The sequence below is a fragment of the Mastigoproctus giganteus genome, chromosome 6 (assembly GCF_048544385.1).
Source record: "Mastigoproctus giganteus isolate SK-2022 chromosome 6, ASM4854438v1, whole genome shotgun sequence".
Lineage (NCBI taxonomy): Eukaryota > Metazoa > Arthropoda > Arachnida > Uropygi > Thelyphonidae > Mastigoproctus > Mastigoproctus giganteus.
The window spans coordinates 199,667,778-199,687,490 of NC_143580.1; the positions used below are offsets into that span (position 1 = coordinate 199,667,778).

Consider the following 19,713-nt stretch of genomic DNA (forward strand, 5'->3'; position numbering starts at 1 on the left):
AAGTAATTATAGACCTGTGAGTTTAACTTCTGTTAAACCAATTTGATTGGATACTATGATGTGGTCACAAAAGAACTGGATGCAGGGAATAACTTTGATATTATATATTTGGATCTTAGAAAGGCTTTTGATACTGTTTCACATGGAGACTGCTGCACAAATTGGAGCAGTGTGGCATTGGAGGCAAATTGCTGCTATGAATAAAGGGATGATTGAGGGGGAGAAGACAGAGAGTGGTAATAATTTTTTTTTTTTTTGGTAGTTGTTGGTGTATTGGCTTCTGTGGCCATAATGCACCTCCCAAGGTTTTTGCAGTACTTTGATCCAAGCCCGAAGCGGGATTTGAACCCGTGACCTTTGGCTTGCCATGCAGGCACTATACCCACCCGGCTAGCCTGGTCGGCGTGGTAATCAATGGACACTGCTCATCGTGGACTGATGTTATTAGTGGAGTCTCTCAGGGTTCAGTGTTAGGTCCATTGTTGTTTTCTGTATTTATAAATGATATTGATGATGGTATATCAAGCTTAATGTCCAAGTTACAGATGATACAAAGGTTGGCAGGGTTGTTAAGGACACTACTGACAGTATTCTGCTGCAACAGGATCTGGAAAGGTTGAGCAGTTGGGCTGAGAGGTGGCAAATGAAGTTTAACATTGACAAATGTAAAGTACTACATATGGGAAACAGTAACCCCAGAGTAATGTATCAACTCTGTGGTACTACACTGACAGTGGTAGAGAATGAAAAAGACCTGGGGGTAATTGTGCAGGCAGATAGGAAGTTCTCTGAGCAGTGCAGATGGGCTGCAAGAGTAGCTCATGGTGTCTTGTCAATGATATACAGGAATTTTTCTAGCAAGGATATGGAAGTGATTATTCCCTTGTATAAGGCAATGGTTAGGCCACACCTTGAGTACTGTATACAGGTGTGGAGGCCTCATTTCAAGAAGGATGTAGAGCTGCTGGAATGAGTACACAGAAGGGAAACAAGATTAGTGAATGGAATAAAGGGTTGCTCTTACGAAGAAAGGCTTAAGTTTTGCAAATTACAGTGTCTGGAGACTAGGCACCGGCGAGGTGATCTGATAGAGGTGTATAAAGCCTTGAATGGTGTGAGCATGCTCAATGTTAATGGGATTCTTTCTCTTGCTCAGAATAATCACCTGAGAGGGCATAAATTCAAATTGAGGAAAGACAGATGTAGGATAGATGGGTGAAAATTTGCCTTTAGCCAGCGGGTTGGTTGGTGGAACAGACTTCCATCCCTTGTTGTGGAAGTTGATAGCCTAAATAAATTTAAGGCTCGGCTGGACAGGTATTTTAAATGAATGGAGGGTGAAATGGGAGTTTTTTTTTTTTTTTTTGGCTGATGCTGCATATATGCCTCTACTAATGCTAACAACATTAATTTGTGAAGAGCACTGCCCATTGATAACCACTCTCTGTTTTCTTCCACTTAACCATCCCTTTATCCACAGCAGTAACTTGCCCTTAATGCCACATTTCTCCAATTTATACAGCAGTCTTTTATGTGCAACTGTATCAAAAGCTTTCCTGAAATCCAAGGATGTGATATAAAAATTATTTTTTACATTCAGTCCTTGGTCACTGCATCATAGTAACCTGTCAGATTGGTTAGATGAAACCATTCCTTAACAAATCCATGCTTTGATCACAGTATAATTGCATTTCTGTCCAGACAGTCCTGGATTACTTCTTTAACCAGTGAAATTATCTCTACTCTCATAATTATGAGATGGTTTGCTTACCTCCTTTGCTGCCTCCCTTAATATGAATGAATAGATCCCATCCACCCCCAGTGCCTTTTTTATGTTCATCTTCAACAATTTCTCTTCCACTTTCCCTTAAGTTATTACAAAGTCATTCATTTAGCTCATTGGAGTTTGATAAACTTCTGGCATCCCCTCTCCTAAAGGATTCCTCATCTTTGAATATAGATGCAAAATACCTATTCAGTTTGTCAGCAACCTTAGTACGGTTAACTGTTAACCCATTGACATCAAGCAGCCCAATATGATTCTACTTCTTCCTTCTACTGTTAATATAAGCATATAAGTTTTTTCTACATTTCTTTGCATTCTTTGCCAGAAACGTCTCATAATCTGCCTTAGCTTGCCAGACCTCCTTTGTGACTTGATTAAAGACTAATTTATATCTACCATAAGCTTCTGTATCACCTGATAATTTATATGCATCCCATGCACTTCTCTTCTCTGTAATATATCTCAATAGTTCATCTGATAGCCATTTAGCTCTAAGCCTTGAACAGTATTTCTTCATGAAAAGCCTAGTAGCTTCTATGGTTGCTTCCCTGAATGCTTCCCATTTAGAATTTGCTGTTGGTAGCATCATCAGTTGGTTCCACTGCATAGAATTTAAAAATTTTCCGAGACGACTGTAGTAACCCATACGAAAGCAAAAGCCTTTCCCTTTACCCTTGACAGTATTTATGACTTTAATTAAATTCCACATCAGTACATTGTTATTGCTGCCTCCCAGCATGTTTTCTACTTACAGATTCTTAATGTAGTAGTAGTAGTAGTAGTGGCATTTGATGCAAGAAAGCAAGTGTATGAGCTAAATGCAGCATCAGCCAAAAAAAAAATCGCACCATTCCCTCCAAATGCCTGTCCAGTTCCTCCTTAAATTTTTTCAACCTATCAACTTCCACAACGACAGATGGAAGTTTGTTCCAGCAATTAACCACCCACTGTCTAAAGGCAAATTTCCGCACATCTATTCTACATCTGTCCTTTCTTAATTTGAATTTATGCCCCCTAAGGATCGTAATCTGAACAAGTGGAAGGATCCCATCAGAATTCAGCATGCTCAACCCATTCAAGGCCTTATACACTTCAATCAGATCACCGTGCAGGTGCCTAGTCTCCAGCCATTGCAATTTGCAGAACTTAAGCCTCTCTTGATAAGAGGATCCCTTCATTCCCCTCACCAATCTTGTTGCCTTCTCTGTACACGCTCAAGTAAATCTACATCCTTCAAAAAATGAGGCCTCCAGACCTGCACGCAGTACTCAAGGGGTGGCCTGACCATTGCCTTATACAGAGGGACAATCACCTCCTTCTCCCTGCTAGCAAAATTCCTATATATCATTGACAAAACCCCATGATCTGCCCTGGCAGCCTGTCTGCATTGCTCAGAAAACTTCATATCTGACTGCACAATTACTCCCAGGTCTTTTTCATTTTCTACCACCTTAAGTGTAGTACCACATGGTTGGTACGTTTCTCTGGGGGTTACTTCTACACATATGCAGTACTTTGCATTTGCCAAGGTTAAACTTCAGTTGCCACTTCTTAGCCCATCTGCCCAAATTATCTAGATCCTGTTGCAGTAGCACACTGCCATTACTGTCATTAACAACCCTACAAACCTTTGTATCATCTGCAAACTTCAACATCAAGTCTGATATACTTTCATCAATATCATTGATAAATATACAAAACAACAGTGGACCCAACACCGAAGCCTGTGGGACTCCACTAATAACATTCTTCTTCTTCTTCTTCTTTGGTCCTTAGCTGGCAGCTGGGGGAGGCGGTTGGCCACGCAACCAGTATGCTGCTGTAGGTGCCGCAGGGTTTCGGACTTGCTCTGTGATGTTCTTCCATACCTTACGATCCATGGCTTCAGTCCTGGCCTGGTTAAGGTCGAGACGTCGGCTCTTCAAGTCATCTTCCACTTGCTTGGCCCACGTTTTCCTAGGCGCGGTCCGTTGGATGCTCCATTGGGTGGGTCGTTGTCTCCAAAGGAGTGTGGATGGTATTCTGTTCGTGCCCATTCTACATACGTGGCCAAACCATCTGAGCCTTCGCTTCTGGATTTGGTCGGCAATGGTTGGTTGCTGTTGGCATCTGGCGCGGATGGTATCATTAGTGATGTGGTCGCGAAGAGAGATGCCCAAGATCTGCCGCAGGCATCGCATTTGGAATACCTCAAGTTTGTTCAAATCTAACTTGAGACAAATCCATGTTTCCGATCCGTAAAGAAGAATGGGCAGGATCAAAGTCCGGAAGAGTCGGATTTTAGTCTTTGTGGAAATGTTGGTCCTCTTCCACAGACACCATTTGAGCGAGGCGAACGCAGTGGGCGCCTGTCCAATTCTGCTGTGGATTTCCATGGTGGATGCAACTTTCTTCTCCTGTACCAGCGACCCAAGGTATTTAAAGTCCTGCACTTGCTCGATCTGGACGCCTTCGAGATAGATGGTGGCTTTCGACCCATCTGACCCTTGCCACCCTCTGTCTTCTCCCACTTAATCATCCTTTTATCCATTGTAGCAACTTACCCTTAATACCATCTGCTCCAATTTGTACAATAGTCTTCCATGTGCAAAATGTCAAAAGCTTTCCGGAAATCCAAATATATGATATCAAAATTCTTTTTTGCATCCAGTTCCTTTGTAACTGCATCATAATATCCTATCAAATTTGTCAGACAAGACTTCCCTTAACAAACCCATGCTCTGTCTGAATTATTGCTGCAGTCTTGTCTAGTTGATCCTGCAATGCATCTTTAACCTGCGACTCCATTATCTTACCCGGAACAGAAGTTAAACTAACTGGTCTGTAATTACTCGTGTCACCCTTCGATCCCCATTGTGAATTGGGGATACATTTGCACATCTCCAGTCCGTGGGAACCTCCCCTGAGTCCAATGATGCTCTCATAATTATGGCTAAGGGTTTGCTTAGTTGCTTTGCCATCTCCTTTAATATAACTGGATAGATCCCATCCACTCCCAGATGCTTTTCTTATGTTTAACTTCAACAATTTCTCCTCCACTTTGCTCTCAGTTATTACAAAATCATTAAGTATCCTGCTACAATTTGATAACCTTCTGCCATTTTCAAACCTTAATAATTCCTCATGTGTGAATGTAGATGCAAAATACTCATTCAGTTTGTTTGCTATCTGAGCAGGATCATCAACAGTCGTACCATCAATGTCAAGTGGACCAATCAGATTCATCCCCTTCCTTTTAGAGTTTATATAAGTAAAGAAATGCTTCCTATTTTTCTTAGCATCTTTTGCCAAGGATTTCTCGTAATCTGCTTGTTGTTTGTTTGTTATTTGGTTTTTAGGAGCATTAGCAACTAAGGCCATATTGCTCGGGGATATGCGGTGGTCATTCCCTGACGTTTCCGCATCCTCCGTATTTGGTGGTGACGGGCTCGAACCCCGGTCTAATCAAGAAGCGTGTGCTACGCACTGCTGCTCCTTCCCACCTGGCTACGGAGGCGCCTGTCATAATCTGCCTTCGCCTGCCTAACCTCTTTTGTGACTGATTACACACTAGCTTATGTATGCCATATGCTTCTGAGTCGCTTGATAATTTATATGCATTCCATGCATTTTTCTTCTCTGTTACGAGTCTCATTAGTTCACTAGATAACCATTTTAGCCTAAACCTTGAACAGTATTTCTTAATAGGTATGAAACTTTTAGTAGCTTCCGCAATTAATTCCTTGAATGCCTCCCACTTAGAATTTACTGTTGGTAACATCGTCAGTTGATCCCACTGTACAGAATTTAAAAACTGCCGGAGACCACTGTACTCACCTTTAAGGAAGCAAAAACCCTTTCCTTTACCCCTGATGGTAATTAAATCTTTAAGTAAATCCCACATCAGTACACTGTGATCACTTCCACCTAGTGGTTCCTTTATCTGCAAATTCTTAATACACGAATGATCACTGCTGATAGCCGACCGGGCTAGCCGAGTGGGTAAAGTACCTGCCCGGCAACCGAAAGGTCGCGGGTTTGATTCCCGCCTCGGGCTTGGATCAAAGTACTGCAAAAACCTTGGGAGGTGCAATATGGCCACAGAAGCCGATGCGCCAACAACTACCAAATCAAAAAAAAAAAAAAAAAAAACTGCTGATAACCAGATCAAGAGTATTACTTTCTCTGGTTGCCTCTCGATCATGCTGCTGCAGAAAATAATCATCCAATAAATCCACAAAAGTCTGACTAGTGTGTGAGTGACCAACCCACAAGTTCCAGTCAATATCTGGGAAGTTAAAATCCCCCATTATAAGACATTCTGATTTACTGGCCCACTCTATTTCTCTGTACAATTGTTCATTGTACTCATTCGAGTAATTAGGCCTATAACACACTCCTACTCTTATTTTTGTTTTCGCAATGCTTATGTCACACCAATCTGACTCACCAGTGCACTGTTCATCTATATCAACTGGATGCACTTCTTTTGATTTTATGTTTTTCTTAATTAACAGCATAACACCTCCTCCCTTTCTATCCTTTCTGTACACATTGTACTCCCCAAATTCCAGTTCAGCATTCCTTATATCTGTGTGACACCACGTCTCTGCTATCCCAACAATATCTGCCTTTGATGTCTTGACCAACACTTCAAATTCATCAAATTTATTTACTATACTTCTAGCGTTGGTATACATGCTGCTATTCCTATTCCTAGTTACCCTAACGCATCCCATATATCCATCTATTTCAGGATGACTGCCATCCGTCCCTGAAACCCCCAACACCCCTCACTCCAGGTCGCTACTTATTCTAATAGAAGTTGTGCAAGAATCACCTTCACCTCTACCTATGGCTACTGTTAATCTATTAGTCCTTGTATCCCCCCCCCCCAAGCTATCAGTTTTCCGACCCACCTAACACTGCCTCGATAACATTAGCAAATATTCTTGCACCCTTTCTATTTAAGTGTATCCCATCCCTGTAGAAGCAGTCTCTCCTGTTAACAAGTACAGTCCAATCTGAAAAAAAAATTCTATCCCTTGAGCTTTGCACAATCTTTCTAGGGCTGAATTGATCGACAAGGCTCTCATCATATACTCCCTTCTATCGTGTCTGGGCAGAATTGCAGACACTTTCAAATTCAACCCTAATTCTCGGCTTTTGTTCAACAGTGACCTGTACTTGTTAAGTAATTCTGCCGGTCTCCTACTCTTTATATCATTAGTGCCAACGTGTACAACTATATCACCTTTTGTGCCCTTAAAAGATGATATCCGCTTTACAATGTCATCAACCTTTGCCCCTGGCAGACGTACCCTGGTCCTGTTCCACCTATCCTTTTTACAAAGCATGTTTCCCGTTTCCCTGACAATAGAGTCACCAACAACTACTAGTTCCTGTGGGACCAGCGCATTCTGCCTTGGAGGTTGCTGCTGTGTTGCGTGATGACCAAGTGCAAGCTCTGGCGTTGATGTGGGCAGCTGAGAGCCTGATGTGCCCTTCAATTTAGATCTTTTGAGGGCATCCACTCTGGCCTTCAAACTCTCATATAGGCCCATAACAATGCTGAGTTGTAGCCTGATTTTCTTACACTCCTTACATTGCGCACACCCAAAGACATCCCCCATGGCAATATCATGTTCCGTTCCAGAGAATTCCTCAAACATTTCACAAGTTGCACATTTTTTTAGGCTGTGATGCGTCGGAGAATTGCCTCCCTCAGTTCTCCCCCTAGTCACAGCACTCCTGCCATTTTGTGCCCGTTGCTTTGCTGCTCCAGTTTGGGGCATGATACTTTAAATTAATAAGATCAATAAATTAAATGAACTAAATATCAATACTACGCTATCTAATAGAAACAGTGAAGCGTATTACTCTATATAATTATACATTAGAGCTACCTAGCTACCTCAATTAAAAATTTGAATTCCTTACCACTATATACAAAAACAATGACTGCAAGATTCGAACGAAATAACGGTTTTACCTATATTAAGTATTAATCCACAAAACTCTTTATCTAAATTAAAATAAAAATAACCAGCATAACTATAACTATAAGACTACGTATTAAGTACAATATAAAATAACAATTATGTAAATAAAAAGGCAACCACTTATCGTTTTTTCGGAGCCTGTAACTCACGGCTGTAATTTTTAAAGAGAGTTTGCGCCCTCTCCCGTGTAGAAACACTGCTGATCACCTTTTCTATCGTCTGTTACGCAGTGGCAGCTTCTTCTTGTTGCCTCTCTAACATGCTGCTGTAGAAAACAGTTGTACAAGAAAGCAACAAAAGTCTTATTAGTGTGTGAGTGAACAAACTGCAAATTCCAGTCAATATCTGGAAAGTTAAAATCCCCCCTTTATAAGACATTCTGATTTACTGGCCCACTCTGTTTTTCTGTATAATTGTTTGGTATACTCATCACAGTCATTAGGCATAAAGCACACCCGTACCCTCAATTTTGTTTTCCTAGTGCTTATTTCATACCAAACTGACTCAGCATTGCACTGGTCACCCCTGTTGATTGGATGTGCTGCCTTAGATTAATATGCTTCTTAACTAAGTGCATATCCCCTCCACCCCTCCTGTCTTTTCTGTCCTTCCTGTATGCACTGTCCTTCCTGTATGCACTGTACCCCCCCATATTCAAATTCAGCATCACTTATGTCTGAGTGACACCATGTTTCTGCTATCCCTACGATATTTGTATTTGATAACTTAATCAGTATTTTAAATTCATCAGATTTATTTACAATTCTCCTAGAACATGTACATGTTCTTACTCTTAGTTAACCTTACACAGCCCATGTATTCACTCATTCCATGATGGCCCATAGCAGGGACTTAAATCCCCAACGTGTTACTTTCCAGGCTGCTGCATTTTCCAATAGAACAGTGCAAGAATCACTTTCACCTCTGCGTACAGTTCTAGTTAATCTGTTAGTCTGTGTATCCCCCCCCCCAAGCTAGCAGTTTTCTGACCCACCTATCATTGCCTCAATAGTATCAGCAAATATTCTTTCATCCATTCTATTTATGTGTGTCCCACCCCTGTAAAAACAGTCTCTCCTGTTAACAAGCACAGACCATGCTGGGAAAAATTCTACCCAATAAGCTTTGCACATTCTCTCTGAGGCTGAATTGATTGACAAGGCTCTCAACACTTACTTCCTCCTATCATGTCTGGGCAGAATTGCAGATACTTTGAAATTCAATCCTAACTTGTGACATTTTCGCAACATTGCCCTATATTTGTTAAGTAAGTCCTCAGATCTTCTACTCTTAATATCATTAGTGCCAATGAGTACAACAATATTACATTTTGTGCCCTTAAAAGGTAATATCTGCTCTACAAAAAAGTCATCAACTTTTTCCCCTGGCAGACATAACTGCTTCCTGTGGGACCAGTGCATTTTGTTTTGGAGATTGTGGCTGTGTTGACTGATGCACAAGTGTGAGCTCTGGTGTTGAGTTGGGTAGCGAAGTTGATGGGTGCCCCTATTTTAATTCCTTTGAGGGCATCTACCCTACTCTTCAAACTATCATAAATGCCCATCAGAATTCTGAGTTGGTGCCTAATTTCTTCACACACACTCTCTGCACCCAAAACGTACAGAGACATCTCCATTGGCTCTACATTCCAGGAAGATTGGCAAACATTGCACAAGTTGGACATTTTGTTAGGCCATGATTCAGTTCTCCCCAGAGCCATTGCTGCTCCTTTGTGCCCGTTGCTTTGCTGCTCTAGTCTGGGGCATGATTTCCATTTAAATGCAATTTGATCGATCAACAATGAAAATTAGTAAAATTAATCAATTTAATTCATTTAATTGATTAAATGAAAATACTACACTAAGCTAATAGATTCCTAAATGCAGTGATACATACGAGGGGGGGGTATCAAAAAGTTCATACTGAGAAATAATAGGCCTTAGAATGGGGAACTTTACAGGAACTTTATAATCCTTTTCTATATACTCTCCATATGTATAGTAACACATTTCTCCCAACTATGGATCAGTTGTTTAATGCCTTGATCATAGAAGTCCACACTTTTAGCCTGAAACCATGATTCCACTTCATTGATGACTTCCTGAGATGAATCAAAGCGGTGTCCACACAATGGTTTCTTCATTTCTCAAAACAAGAAGAAGTCTGAAGGTGCTGGGTCAGGAGAATAGGGTGGGTGCTGCAGTAGTTCGAAGCTGCACTGGGCAACAAAGTTGGTGGTGGCAACAGTCATATTAGCCGGTGCATTGTCTGACAGAAGACAGACACCTTTGGTTAGCATTCCATGCCTTTTCACCTTCAAAAGCATTGTGTATCTTTTTCAAAAGATTTCTGTAGTATTCTCTGTTAAGTGTGGAACCACATAATCCGTCAGGAATACCCCTTTTTTTGTCCCAAAACACGGACAACATCACCTTCTTCGCAGATGGAGTGGTCTTTGCCTTTTTGTGAAGTGGGGAGGAGGTGTGCTTCCACTGCTTTGACATGTCTTTAGTCTCTGGATCATACTGGTACACCCAGCATTCGTCATTTGTCACCAACCGATCAAAATTCTTTGACTGTACACATGTACTTGTCACAACAGGAATTGTTATTATAATCAGAGAGTATAAATTTACATGACATTTTTCTTTTAATAATATACTGTGGAGAAATTCAATCAATTTCATGAATGTAATAGCAAAGATCACTGATTTTTATTTTTGCTTCCATTATAACTATAGCAGAGAGAAAAAAAAAAACAGGTGGTCAGGTTTACTCACTGGGTCTTCTCTACCATAGCTTTAGAATATAATAGGAAACCAAGCATGTGAACTTAAGCCACCTTTCCCCCCCCCTTCATTTTGTAGCTATGCACCTGACAAACTGTATGACTAATTATAATGATGGCAAAAAAAAAAAAAACTTGGTTATGTGGAATTAAATCTTTTGTTTGTGCATATCAGTAAGTTACTATTTATGGAAGAGATTAATCATAGATTTAATTGAAATGAACATTTACCAGCTGTACCTGTGCTGGGCATTTTCATTTCTCTTTGCTCTCAGCTGTTTTCTTTCAAACTAGTCACCAGTTCATGCAGGGCTGTATGAGCAGCTACATAGCTGTAATTTGTAAGGGAAGTTCTCACAAAAGGTACGAAGTTTACTGAATAAGAGATTGACTAAAAGGGAAAAATTCAAAGTTATTGCTAAAACTATATGGCCTCAGAGAAATTATAAGATGTTTGCTGTCTTTTCACCTACTATAATTTTTAGTGTTTCTCACCAACCATTGAAGTAAAAACGGAAACCAAAATCTTAAAAAGTTTGTTTACGATAAATTTACAGTAGATCAAACAAAATATGATTATACAAAATGTTACTGATAATAAAATACTGAATTAGGATAAAATAAAACAAATGTAATTTATAGTGAATATACAAATAAAATGATAATAAAATACTGAATTAAAATGCAATAAAATATACTAGATTAAAAGTGCTAAAATAACTGAAGCTTTCAAAGGCTTCTGCCTTCTTCCTCAACAGTGTACTTCTATACTGCGGTGCCTCATTAAATACCAGCAGGTTCACGGTGCATCTCACGTAAACGTGTATTGTTCCCGTACATGTTGGAACCGGAAGCGGCTCGGGAACGTTCATCCCCTCCAAGGATTACCGCCTCAAAGAGGGGATGAATGCGTGTACCCCTGTCTCTATTTATATTGTTCCCAATAGAACTAATTCGTAGGCTCTCGAGCCACTTGCGGTCCCAAAATCGAGAGCCTACGAATTAGTTCTGTTGGGAACAATATAAATAGAGAGACAGGGGTACATGCATTCATCCCCTCTTTGAGGCAGTAATCCTTGGAGGGGATGAACTTTTTCACCTGGAACGCTCCCGAGCCGCTTCCGGTTCCAACATGTATGGGAACAGTACACGTTTACGTGAGATGCACCGTGAACCTGCTGGTATTTAATGAGGCACCGCAGTATAGAAGTACACTGTTGAGGAAGAAGGCAGAAGTCTTTGAAAGCTTCAGTTATTTTAGCACTTTTAATCTAGTATATTTTATTGCATTTTAATTCAGTATTTTATTATCATTTTATTTGTATATTCACTATAAATTACATTTGTTTTATTTTATCCTAATTCAGTATTTTATTATCAATAACATTTTGTATAATCGTATTTTGTTTGATCTACTGTAAATTTATCGTAAACATAAACTTTTTAAGATTTTGGTTTCCGTTTTTACTTCAGTGGTTGATGAGAAACACTAAAAATTATAGTATGAATATACCCAACCCCAGAGGCCTATTTGAAGGTCTTTTCACCTGTTTCTATGTCCAGCAGGATTTAAATTCTGTTGATAATGCAATGGACTTAGTTCTCACGGCAGAATAAACTTCCTTTTGTAACGAGTTTTCCTGGTGTCATACTGTTTTCAAACAGATGGCCTCACCAAAAGGTTAAAAAATAAAAAAATAAATTTTCTGTTTATACTCTGGAATGACCACATGGTCAGAGGAGTTCACAAGATCAAAAGAATACAAGAAACAGCACCGTATTTAGCAGTCACAGGCTTGAACCCTGGTCACTCAAAGCACATGTACTACGTACCCTCGCATTTGACCACTTGGCTATGGTGACCTTAATTGGCCATTAGTTTAAAAGATGAAACTGCTCTGACAGCTCATTTCAGGACTAACCAGTCCCTTATTAGATAGGATGTATTCTGTAGTGAGCACATTCAGACTAAACAGATAGCTTTAAAACTCTGATTTTGTATGCTGTATGGGCTTCATATTGAACAACTTTTTTACAACTGTTTTTATGTGTGTTGTCATTATACATCTTTAAAACAAATGACATTAAATTTTTATGAAGTTATATGTTTGAAAGTGGTGCAATACCAGGGAAACTCATTCCAAAGGCAAGTTTATTCTTTTGTGAGAATTAAGATTGCATTATCATATGTAAGTTTAAATTTTGCTGGCTGAAAAAACAACAGTTTAAAGGACCAGATAGTTCTACAACCATCTTATAAAGAGAAAAATGTCACTTTTTTTGTATGGATTCTTAAAGACAAATGCAATTGTTGATGTAAGTGCTAGATTACTTTCTTAATATTGCCATATTTTGAAATATTGATTTTTTTTTTTACAGAGTTTACTGTACTTCTTAAATTTAATAACTAGTTGTAGTTTTATTTAATAAATAGCAGTAGAATGAGACATTGTTATATAGAAATTGCTTAAAGAAGACACTTGGGAAATATGAAGTCAGAAATGTATTGGGAGAATTGAGGGATTCCACAGCCTTTTGAATATGAGGAAGGAGGAGAAAGATAGAGAAAACATTTCAGACTTAATTTGTTAAACAGGATCCAGAGTTACTTTTTAGATGAGTAATTTTATTTTGTGACAGAGGAGAAAGATTTCTGTCCATTATGAAAATTGTTTAAAACAATTTAATTGTGCCCTGAAATAATTTCAATGAATGTGGTGGTGTATAAATTGTATATTATGTTTAAAATTTTTCATAGAAGTCACTGAAATTTTTTGATTAAGTTTTTTTTAAGAAAATTTAGTGTGTTGGAGCAACACAAATAATTTTAAAAATATTTCTGTTTACAGAGAACAGGAAATTATGTTGAGGTGGAAGCTACTTTTAGAACTTTTGAAGAAACATAGAACAACCTTAACAAATCTTAGTAGTCTAATGAGTATGCTTAGAGAAATTGATACAATAACGACAGAAATTAAAGACATGGAGGTTAGTTATTTTTTTTTTTTAGTATCCAATAATCTTTTCTGAAATGTTTCTTTAGAAATGGATGCATAATTTAACTTGAACATGAGTCATATACATAAAGTCAAAGTGACCAAAAATTGGCTGTATATTATTATATGATTCCACATTACTGATAACCAGCTTAGAAATTTTTTGTGTGTTTGTTTTTTGTTTACATTTTATGCTACATATTGCACTAATAATGATTTGTATATTGCAATATTGATTTGTAAATGCTTTGTATACTAGCCTTCACTTAAATTTATTTTGAAATATTAATTAGTTTCTCCTTATGCAGGATTGTAGTGTCTGTATGAACGTAGGGTGTATAACTTCTGACAGATATTCTGTAATTAATATAGCTTATCATAAAAAGAGAGGTTATACAAGGAATAAAAGACCCAATCCATAGGTATGTGAGTTTGGGCCTTTTTTTGAGTTGTAAATGACAGAGAAGCCGAACAGCTTGCGAGGTTTTGTCAGTGATATATGGGAACATTACCAGCAGGGATAAAAGAGATGATTATCCTATTGTATAAGGCAATGATTAGACCACATCTGGAATACTGCGTATATGTTTGGAAACCTCATTTTAGGAAGGGCATAGATCTGTTGGAAAGGATGTAGAGAAGAGAAACAATTAGAAGAAACTCAGTATTTTCATCCTTAGCCACACATGTTTATAGTATCATAAAACCCTTTATACAGGTGATACAATTTGGGATATAAAAAACTATGGTACATTATTTAATAACCTTAAGGACTGTAGGCTCAGAAAATGATAATTTATTCTCACTAGACGTTACTTCCTTATATACGAATGTAAACATTGAATTCGCATTAGATATCCTTTAGGATATGTCAAATAATAACTGTACCGATTAATTATATGAAGCTTCCTATTAAAGAAATTTTTAACTTAATTAAACTTTTATTTGAAGCCAACTATATCACCTTTCAAGACAAAGTATATAAACAAATTTTTAGTTTGCCAATGGGATTGAGTCTAAGTGGCTTAATATTGGAGATCTATCACTGAACGATTGAGCATATACATTTGATGCCTTTTCTATCACATGCTACGCAGTGGCAGCTCATAACTCTGATGTATGAGGTGCTGCTTCTTAAAGTTACATTAAATTGCCTTGGTTTTAAGACATGTAGACGTAGATGGTAATAATAATAAGCAAATTAAAAATACTACAACATATTAACTGGACACTTGCCATTAACAGACTTGGGTAATCTCGAAATTTTATTTAAAAATAAAATTCAGTCTTCGGTTTTTATTTGTTGAAAATAAATTAATAACTTTTTCATTCAAGTTTGGTGAACTGTTCAAATTGGCACTCCGCAGTTCCTTTGACTCATTTTATCAGCTCTAAAATTGTGTATTGGCAACCTGGCAACTAAGCATTGACTCAACCACTGAGGCCTAAATGTGGAACTGTATAGTGCACAGTTCTACTTATGGTTAAACTTAAGTCGAAAACAATCTTGTTTTTATTCGTTTATTATTGAAATGATTATTGGAAATAGGGGCTGAGTATACTATATACGGAACCAGTTAATAAAAATGTTCATTGCATTGCATTGTTCCTCACAAAATTTCATATAACTCCGTTGACTGTATATTTAGATTTAAAAAGCTGGGGGTGCAGCAGTTCCACAGTGCCTACCAGCGAGCTGCCCCTGATGCTATGGGAGGTATTTAGATGATGTTCTGGTTATTACTAATAGTATCGCTATTCAAGACACTTTATACATTCATTTAATAATATTCATCCTAGACTCAATTTTACATTGGAAAGGGAAAATACAGATACTAAGTCATTAAATTTCTAAATTTCACGCTTACTCGGGATGCTAATAAAATCCAATTTATCATCTATCATAAACCAGCAAACACTGGTACAGCTATCAGCTATCATCTGTTCACCTACAAAAGGGTTATTATCTTTAATCAGTTTCTCAGTGCCTATAAATATTCAATGACAGAATCTGCTTTAGACTCAGAAATACAGATATTTTGACCAGCAGATTCTTAAACAGGGGTTACCCTCTTGCTACAATAAACTGAATTATTGTACATGCTAAGGATAGGATAGGATACAAAAAACTAGACCAACCAACAATAGTAACATCAAAAAATACTTTATTTCTGTCCCATATGTTGAACAGTGGCACAAGCAGCTTAACAGATTCTTTAAAGATACCAAATTTAAGATTGTGGCCAGACCAATATGGAAATTACACACTATACAATTAATTATACTATACACACTATACAAAATTACTATACACTATACAATTACACACTGAACAATTGCTCAGTCCTTTCTTCTTTCATGACACAGATAAATGACTTGGTATACAACATTTCTTGCATCTTATCAAGGATCTATGCAATTCCTGCTGATTGTTCATGTAAAACAGCATTCATCCTCAATTCATGCTTCTCGTTCAGCACCGTCAGAATTAGCCTTTCATGCCGTTAACGAAAAACATACATTTTTATTTAACAAAGCCAAGATACTTAGTGTCCAATGTAATTATATGAGACTATTAATTGCAGAAACCATCGATATTAAATTACACGAGAATTCTATTAACGTTTGCTGTCCATAACGTTTTCCGTCCCTATCTAATCTCCGATTTGTGGTCTTTTGTGCACATGCACGAAGACAAATAATCACAGTCTTTCACTCGCATGCATGAGGACAATTAATCTCTTTTATTTAAGATTCAAGCTCATACACTCAGTAATTTCCGGTTCCTGTGATCACGACATATGGTCAAAAAGTATTGTCTGCTTCAGGAAGGAAAATCGTTTTTCAAAATTTACGTTTAACTTTAATTAATTTTATTAAATTGTTTTTTGAATTTTAATTAATTTTTGAATTGCTTTCAATTGATTTTTTACTGTAATCATTTTGCGTTAATCTTTTATTCGTTTTTAATTTCTGGAGAGCATCATATAGAAGTGTTCTATGTATCATATTGAGATAAATTTCTCTTATTCTTTTACAAATATTGATATCGACGTAGAATGTATTGAGCACCATAGCTCTGTTATATACTATTAAAAAATCTTGGACAATCACAATACCCATACTGGAGGCAGCATTTGAGCTGTGATCTTTATTTCTTAGGCAATTATATTACCAACTGGAAAATCCAGCAGTATAGGTAAACATTTTGGCTTAATGCTTACAATTATTTTCTGTGGAGATTATAGAGATCACAGCTAATAAAAATAAAGAATTACCTTGAATACTTAATATGTATAACCTTCAAAAAATCCAGAATATGCTATGGCACCCAAGGATGCTTCATTTATGAAAGTTCTACCATACTAACCTTGGGAATATTTTAAATTCTTGTGGACTGTCTACTGTTTTTGTAGCCAGACTAAAGCAGAGTGTACTTCAGTAACATATACCAAGACTTTGACCAGGTTTCAACATGGTGCAGTGGTTGCACCATCTCAGTAAATGTAGGAAAATAAACAAACAAACAAAAAAAAAATAAATAAAAAAACCCTGAAAGGACCCAGTTGAAGCTTCAAATTTGATAAAACTCATTAACTTCAATTATGTCATCATTGATACAGTCACAGAGGAAAAATTCAGTTTGAACTTCATGGCTATGGCTGAAAAATAAGACTATGGTATTTGAATAAAAGCCTCATTATTATTTGTGAAATAGATCTAGCAGTGGGTCTAACTTTGGTAAAATTTAAGTGAGACATAAAAGGTAATTGTGTTGTGATGTTTTCACCTTTTTAACTCAATATACCTTTTCAATCAATCATTTATAAACCTTACAACAAACAGTTCTCACCAAGTTCCTTCTATGCTGTATTATTTTCATATCTATGAAAAATTTAAACTGTCACCTAGACATAGTGATATAAAAAAAATGCAAAAACTTTCAAATTATGAGTATTTGAGTCTCAACACTTATAATAAACTAAATATACATGCTGTCACACCTTTCATATGTCTAGTTTTGATTGGTTGGCTCAGGCGAAAAATTTTAAATTGATATAAGGCACAGTTTTTTTGATAAATCCAATACATAGTCCTACTTTGGATTAGAAGAATAGTTTAAAAAAGTTTATAAATAATATTTTTCAGAAGCATCCTGTACCACTCAAAGGTGCCAAAACATTTTTATCTTGAGTTAATGATTTCTCACCAGTGAGGTACACATGACACACTTAAATTAGAAAGCTTGCCACTGAAATATTTGATTTTTACAAAACATGCACAGATCCCCAAGTTTGTGAATTATTTAAAAAAAAAAACAACCCAATAATAATAAATAAAATAAAGTTTGCACAGTTACACACACACACACACACACACACACACACACACACACACACACACACACACACACACACACACACACTGCATGTATGTAGAATACTTGATGAGAAGGCAGTTTACTGATATAGTCAACACTTTGGTTGGAAGGAATGACCAATGCACAGTGCAAAGAAATCACATCAATATTCAAGTAAAGCAGACAACCCAATTTCCAAAAACAGCCCATAAATTTCCAAAAACAGCCCATAGCAAAAACCATGTTAGAAAAATTCATCTCAAGATCTCCAAGATGCATAACATGTGAAGCTGGGAATTTCTTTTATTTTATGGCAGTAATAGAAAAATCAAAAAAAGTTTGCTAACTTGTTAATTATCCAGTACGATCTAATACTAAAATTCGAATTCCAGGACATACTTTCAGGTTACAAGCTTTCCAGTTTATTACAAAAAAAATCCATACACAGAGCATATGGGTGCACTTAGAAACATATAATCACTCCTCCCTCTCTCACACACACAGAGTAAAATAATGTTATGTTGCTATGCTCACATATGGGATAGAGTATGACTTTCTGTAGATTATATTCTGGTTCAAAGCTAATTTCTCTGAACCACATAATGTGACAAGGCCTTGGCTGAAAAATGCAGAGACAGAGAAAATATAACAAAAAACTCTGATAAACAGATACAAAGGCAGAATAAAGTTATGTGGATCTACAGTCAAACTTGGTTATAATGAGCATGGAAATAATAAGATCATGGCTATAATGAGTAAAAAGGCATAATGATTTTAATTTACGCATATTTCCATACAATTGCTCACTGTTATAACGAGTGTATGACACAGATGTACCGTACAAATTTTGGTTACTATGCAAATATTAATTGCTTGGGTAGTCGAAAAAACCCAATTCTTGGAATAGACAAAAATGAAAAGGGCGACCTTTATGACCACTCGCATCAGATTAGTGGACAGTTTATGACCTTGTCGGCACCTCCATAGTCAGGTGGGAAGGAGCAGCAGTGTGTAGCACACGCTTCTTGATTAGACCGGTGTTCGAACCCGTCACCACCAAATACGGAGGATGCGGAAAGGTCAGGGAATGACCACCACATATTCCCGGAGCAATATGGCCTTAGTTGCTAATGCTCCTAAAAAAAAAAAAAAAAAAAAAAAAATGACCTTGTCCTCTTTTGGGGATAGGAGCTATGCAATAGTGCATTTGTATCCTGCTGTCGCATTACCCTATTTACAGATTGTCTTCTATTCGCTAAACCATAAATTTATTCAGGACTTCTAAGAACTTTGTGTGCAGATCACTTTACTGTGATTTTAAAGTAATATCAGTTAGAAATGAACCCTTCTTTTGGAAACATGTATACTAACGAAAGAGAGCTCTCAATTCGCGAAAAAGTCGAAATTATTCGTGAGTTAGAATGTGGTGCAAAAAATGTTGAAGTCTGTAAAAAGTTTTCTTTGCCCTCTTCAAGCAACAGTGTGGAAGAATAAACATGTTTACATATCAGCACTGGAAAAGAACATAACCGGGGGAAAAAATAATTAGAAAGTGTAAGGTTACAAATGTCAATGAAGCATTGCTTCGATGGTTCACTGCACAAAGAAGTGCTGGATTTTCAATAGATCATCCGATCTGGAAAGCTCAAGCAGGAAAAATTTGCTAAACAATTTGGACGCGATGATTTTGTTTGTAACAACAGTAGGCTGGATCGATTTAAAAACCAAATACAAGTAATATGTAGGTATATACTAATATTATTTTTTTCTCTCTAATATTTCTTTTGTTTTTTGAATCTATC

The 19,713-nt window shown here is 37.2% G+C and overlaps 1 protein-coding gene across 3 annotated transcripts in view; it reads left to right on the plus strand.

Moving 5' to 3' along the window:
• kst (spectrin beta chain, non-erythrocytic 5 kst) overlaps positions 1–19,713 on the plus strand; it is a 593,342-nt gene that overhangs the window by 174,268 nt on the left and 399,361 nt on the right. For all 3 annotated transcript variants that reach the window (XM_090376665.1, XM_090376667.1, XM_090376666.1), the window contains exon 12: positions 13,405–13,543. In XM_090376665.1, the coding sequence (XP_090232791.1) occupies positions 13,405–13,543 (139 nt within the window). The remainder of the gene's footprint in view (positions 1–13,404; positions 13,544–19,713) is intronic.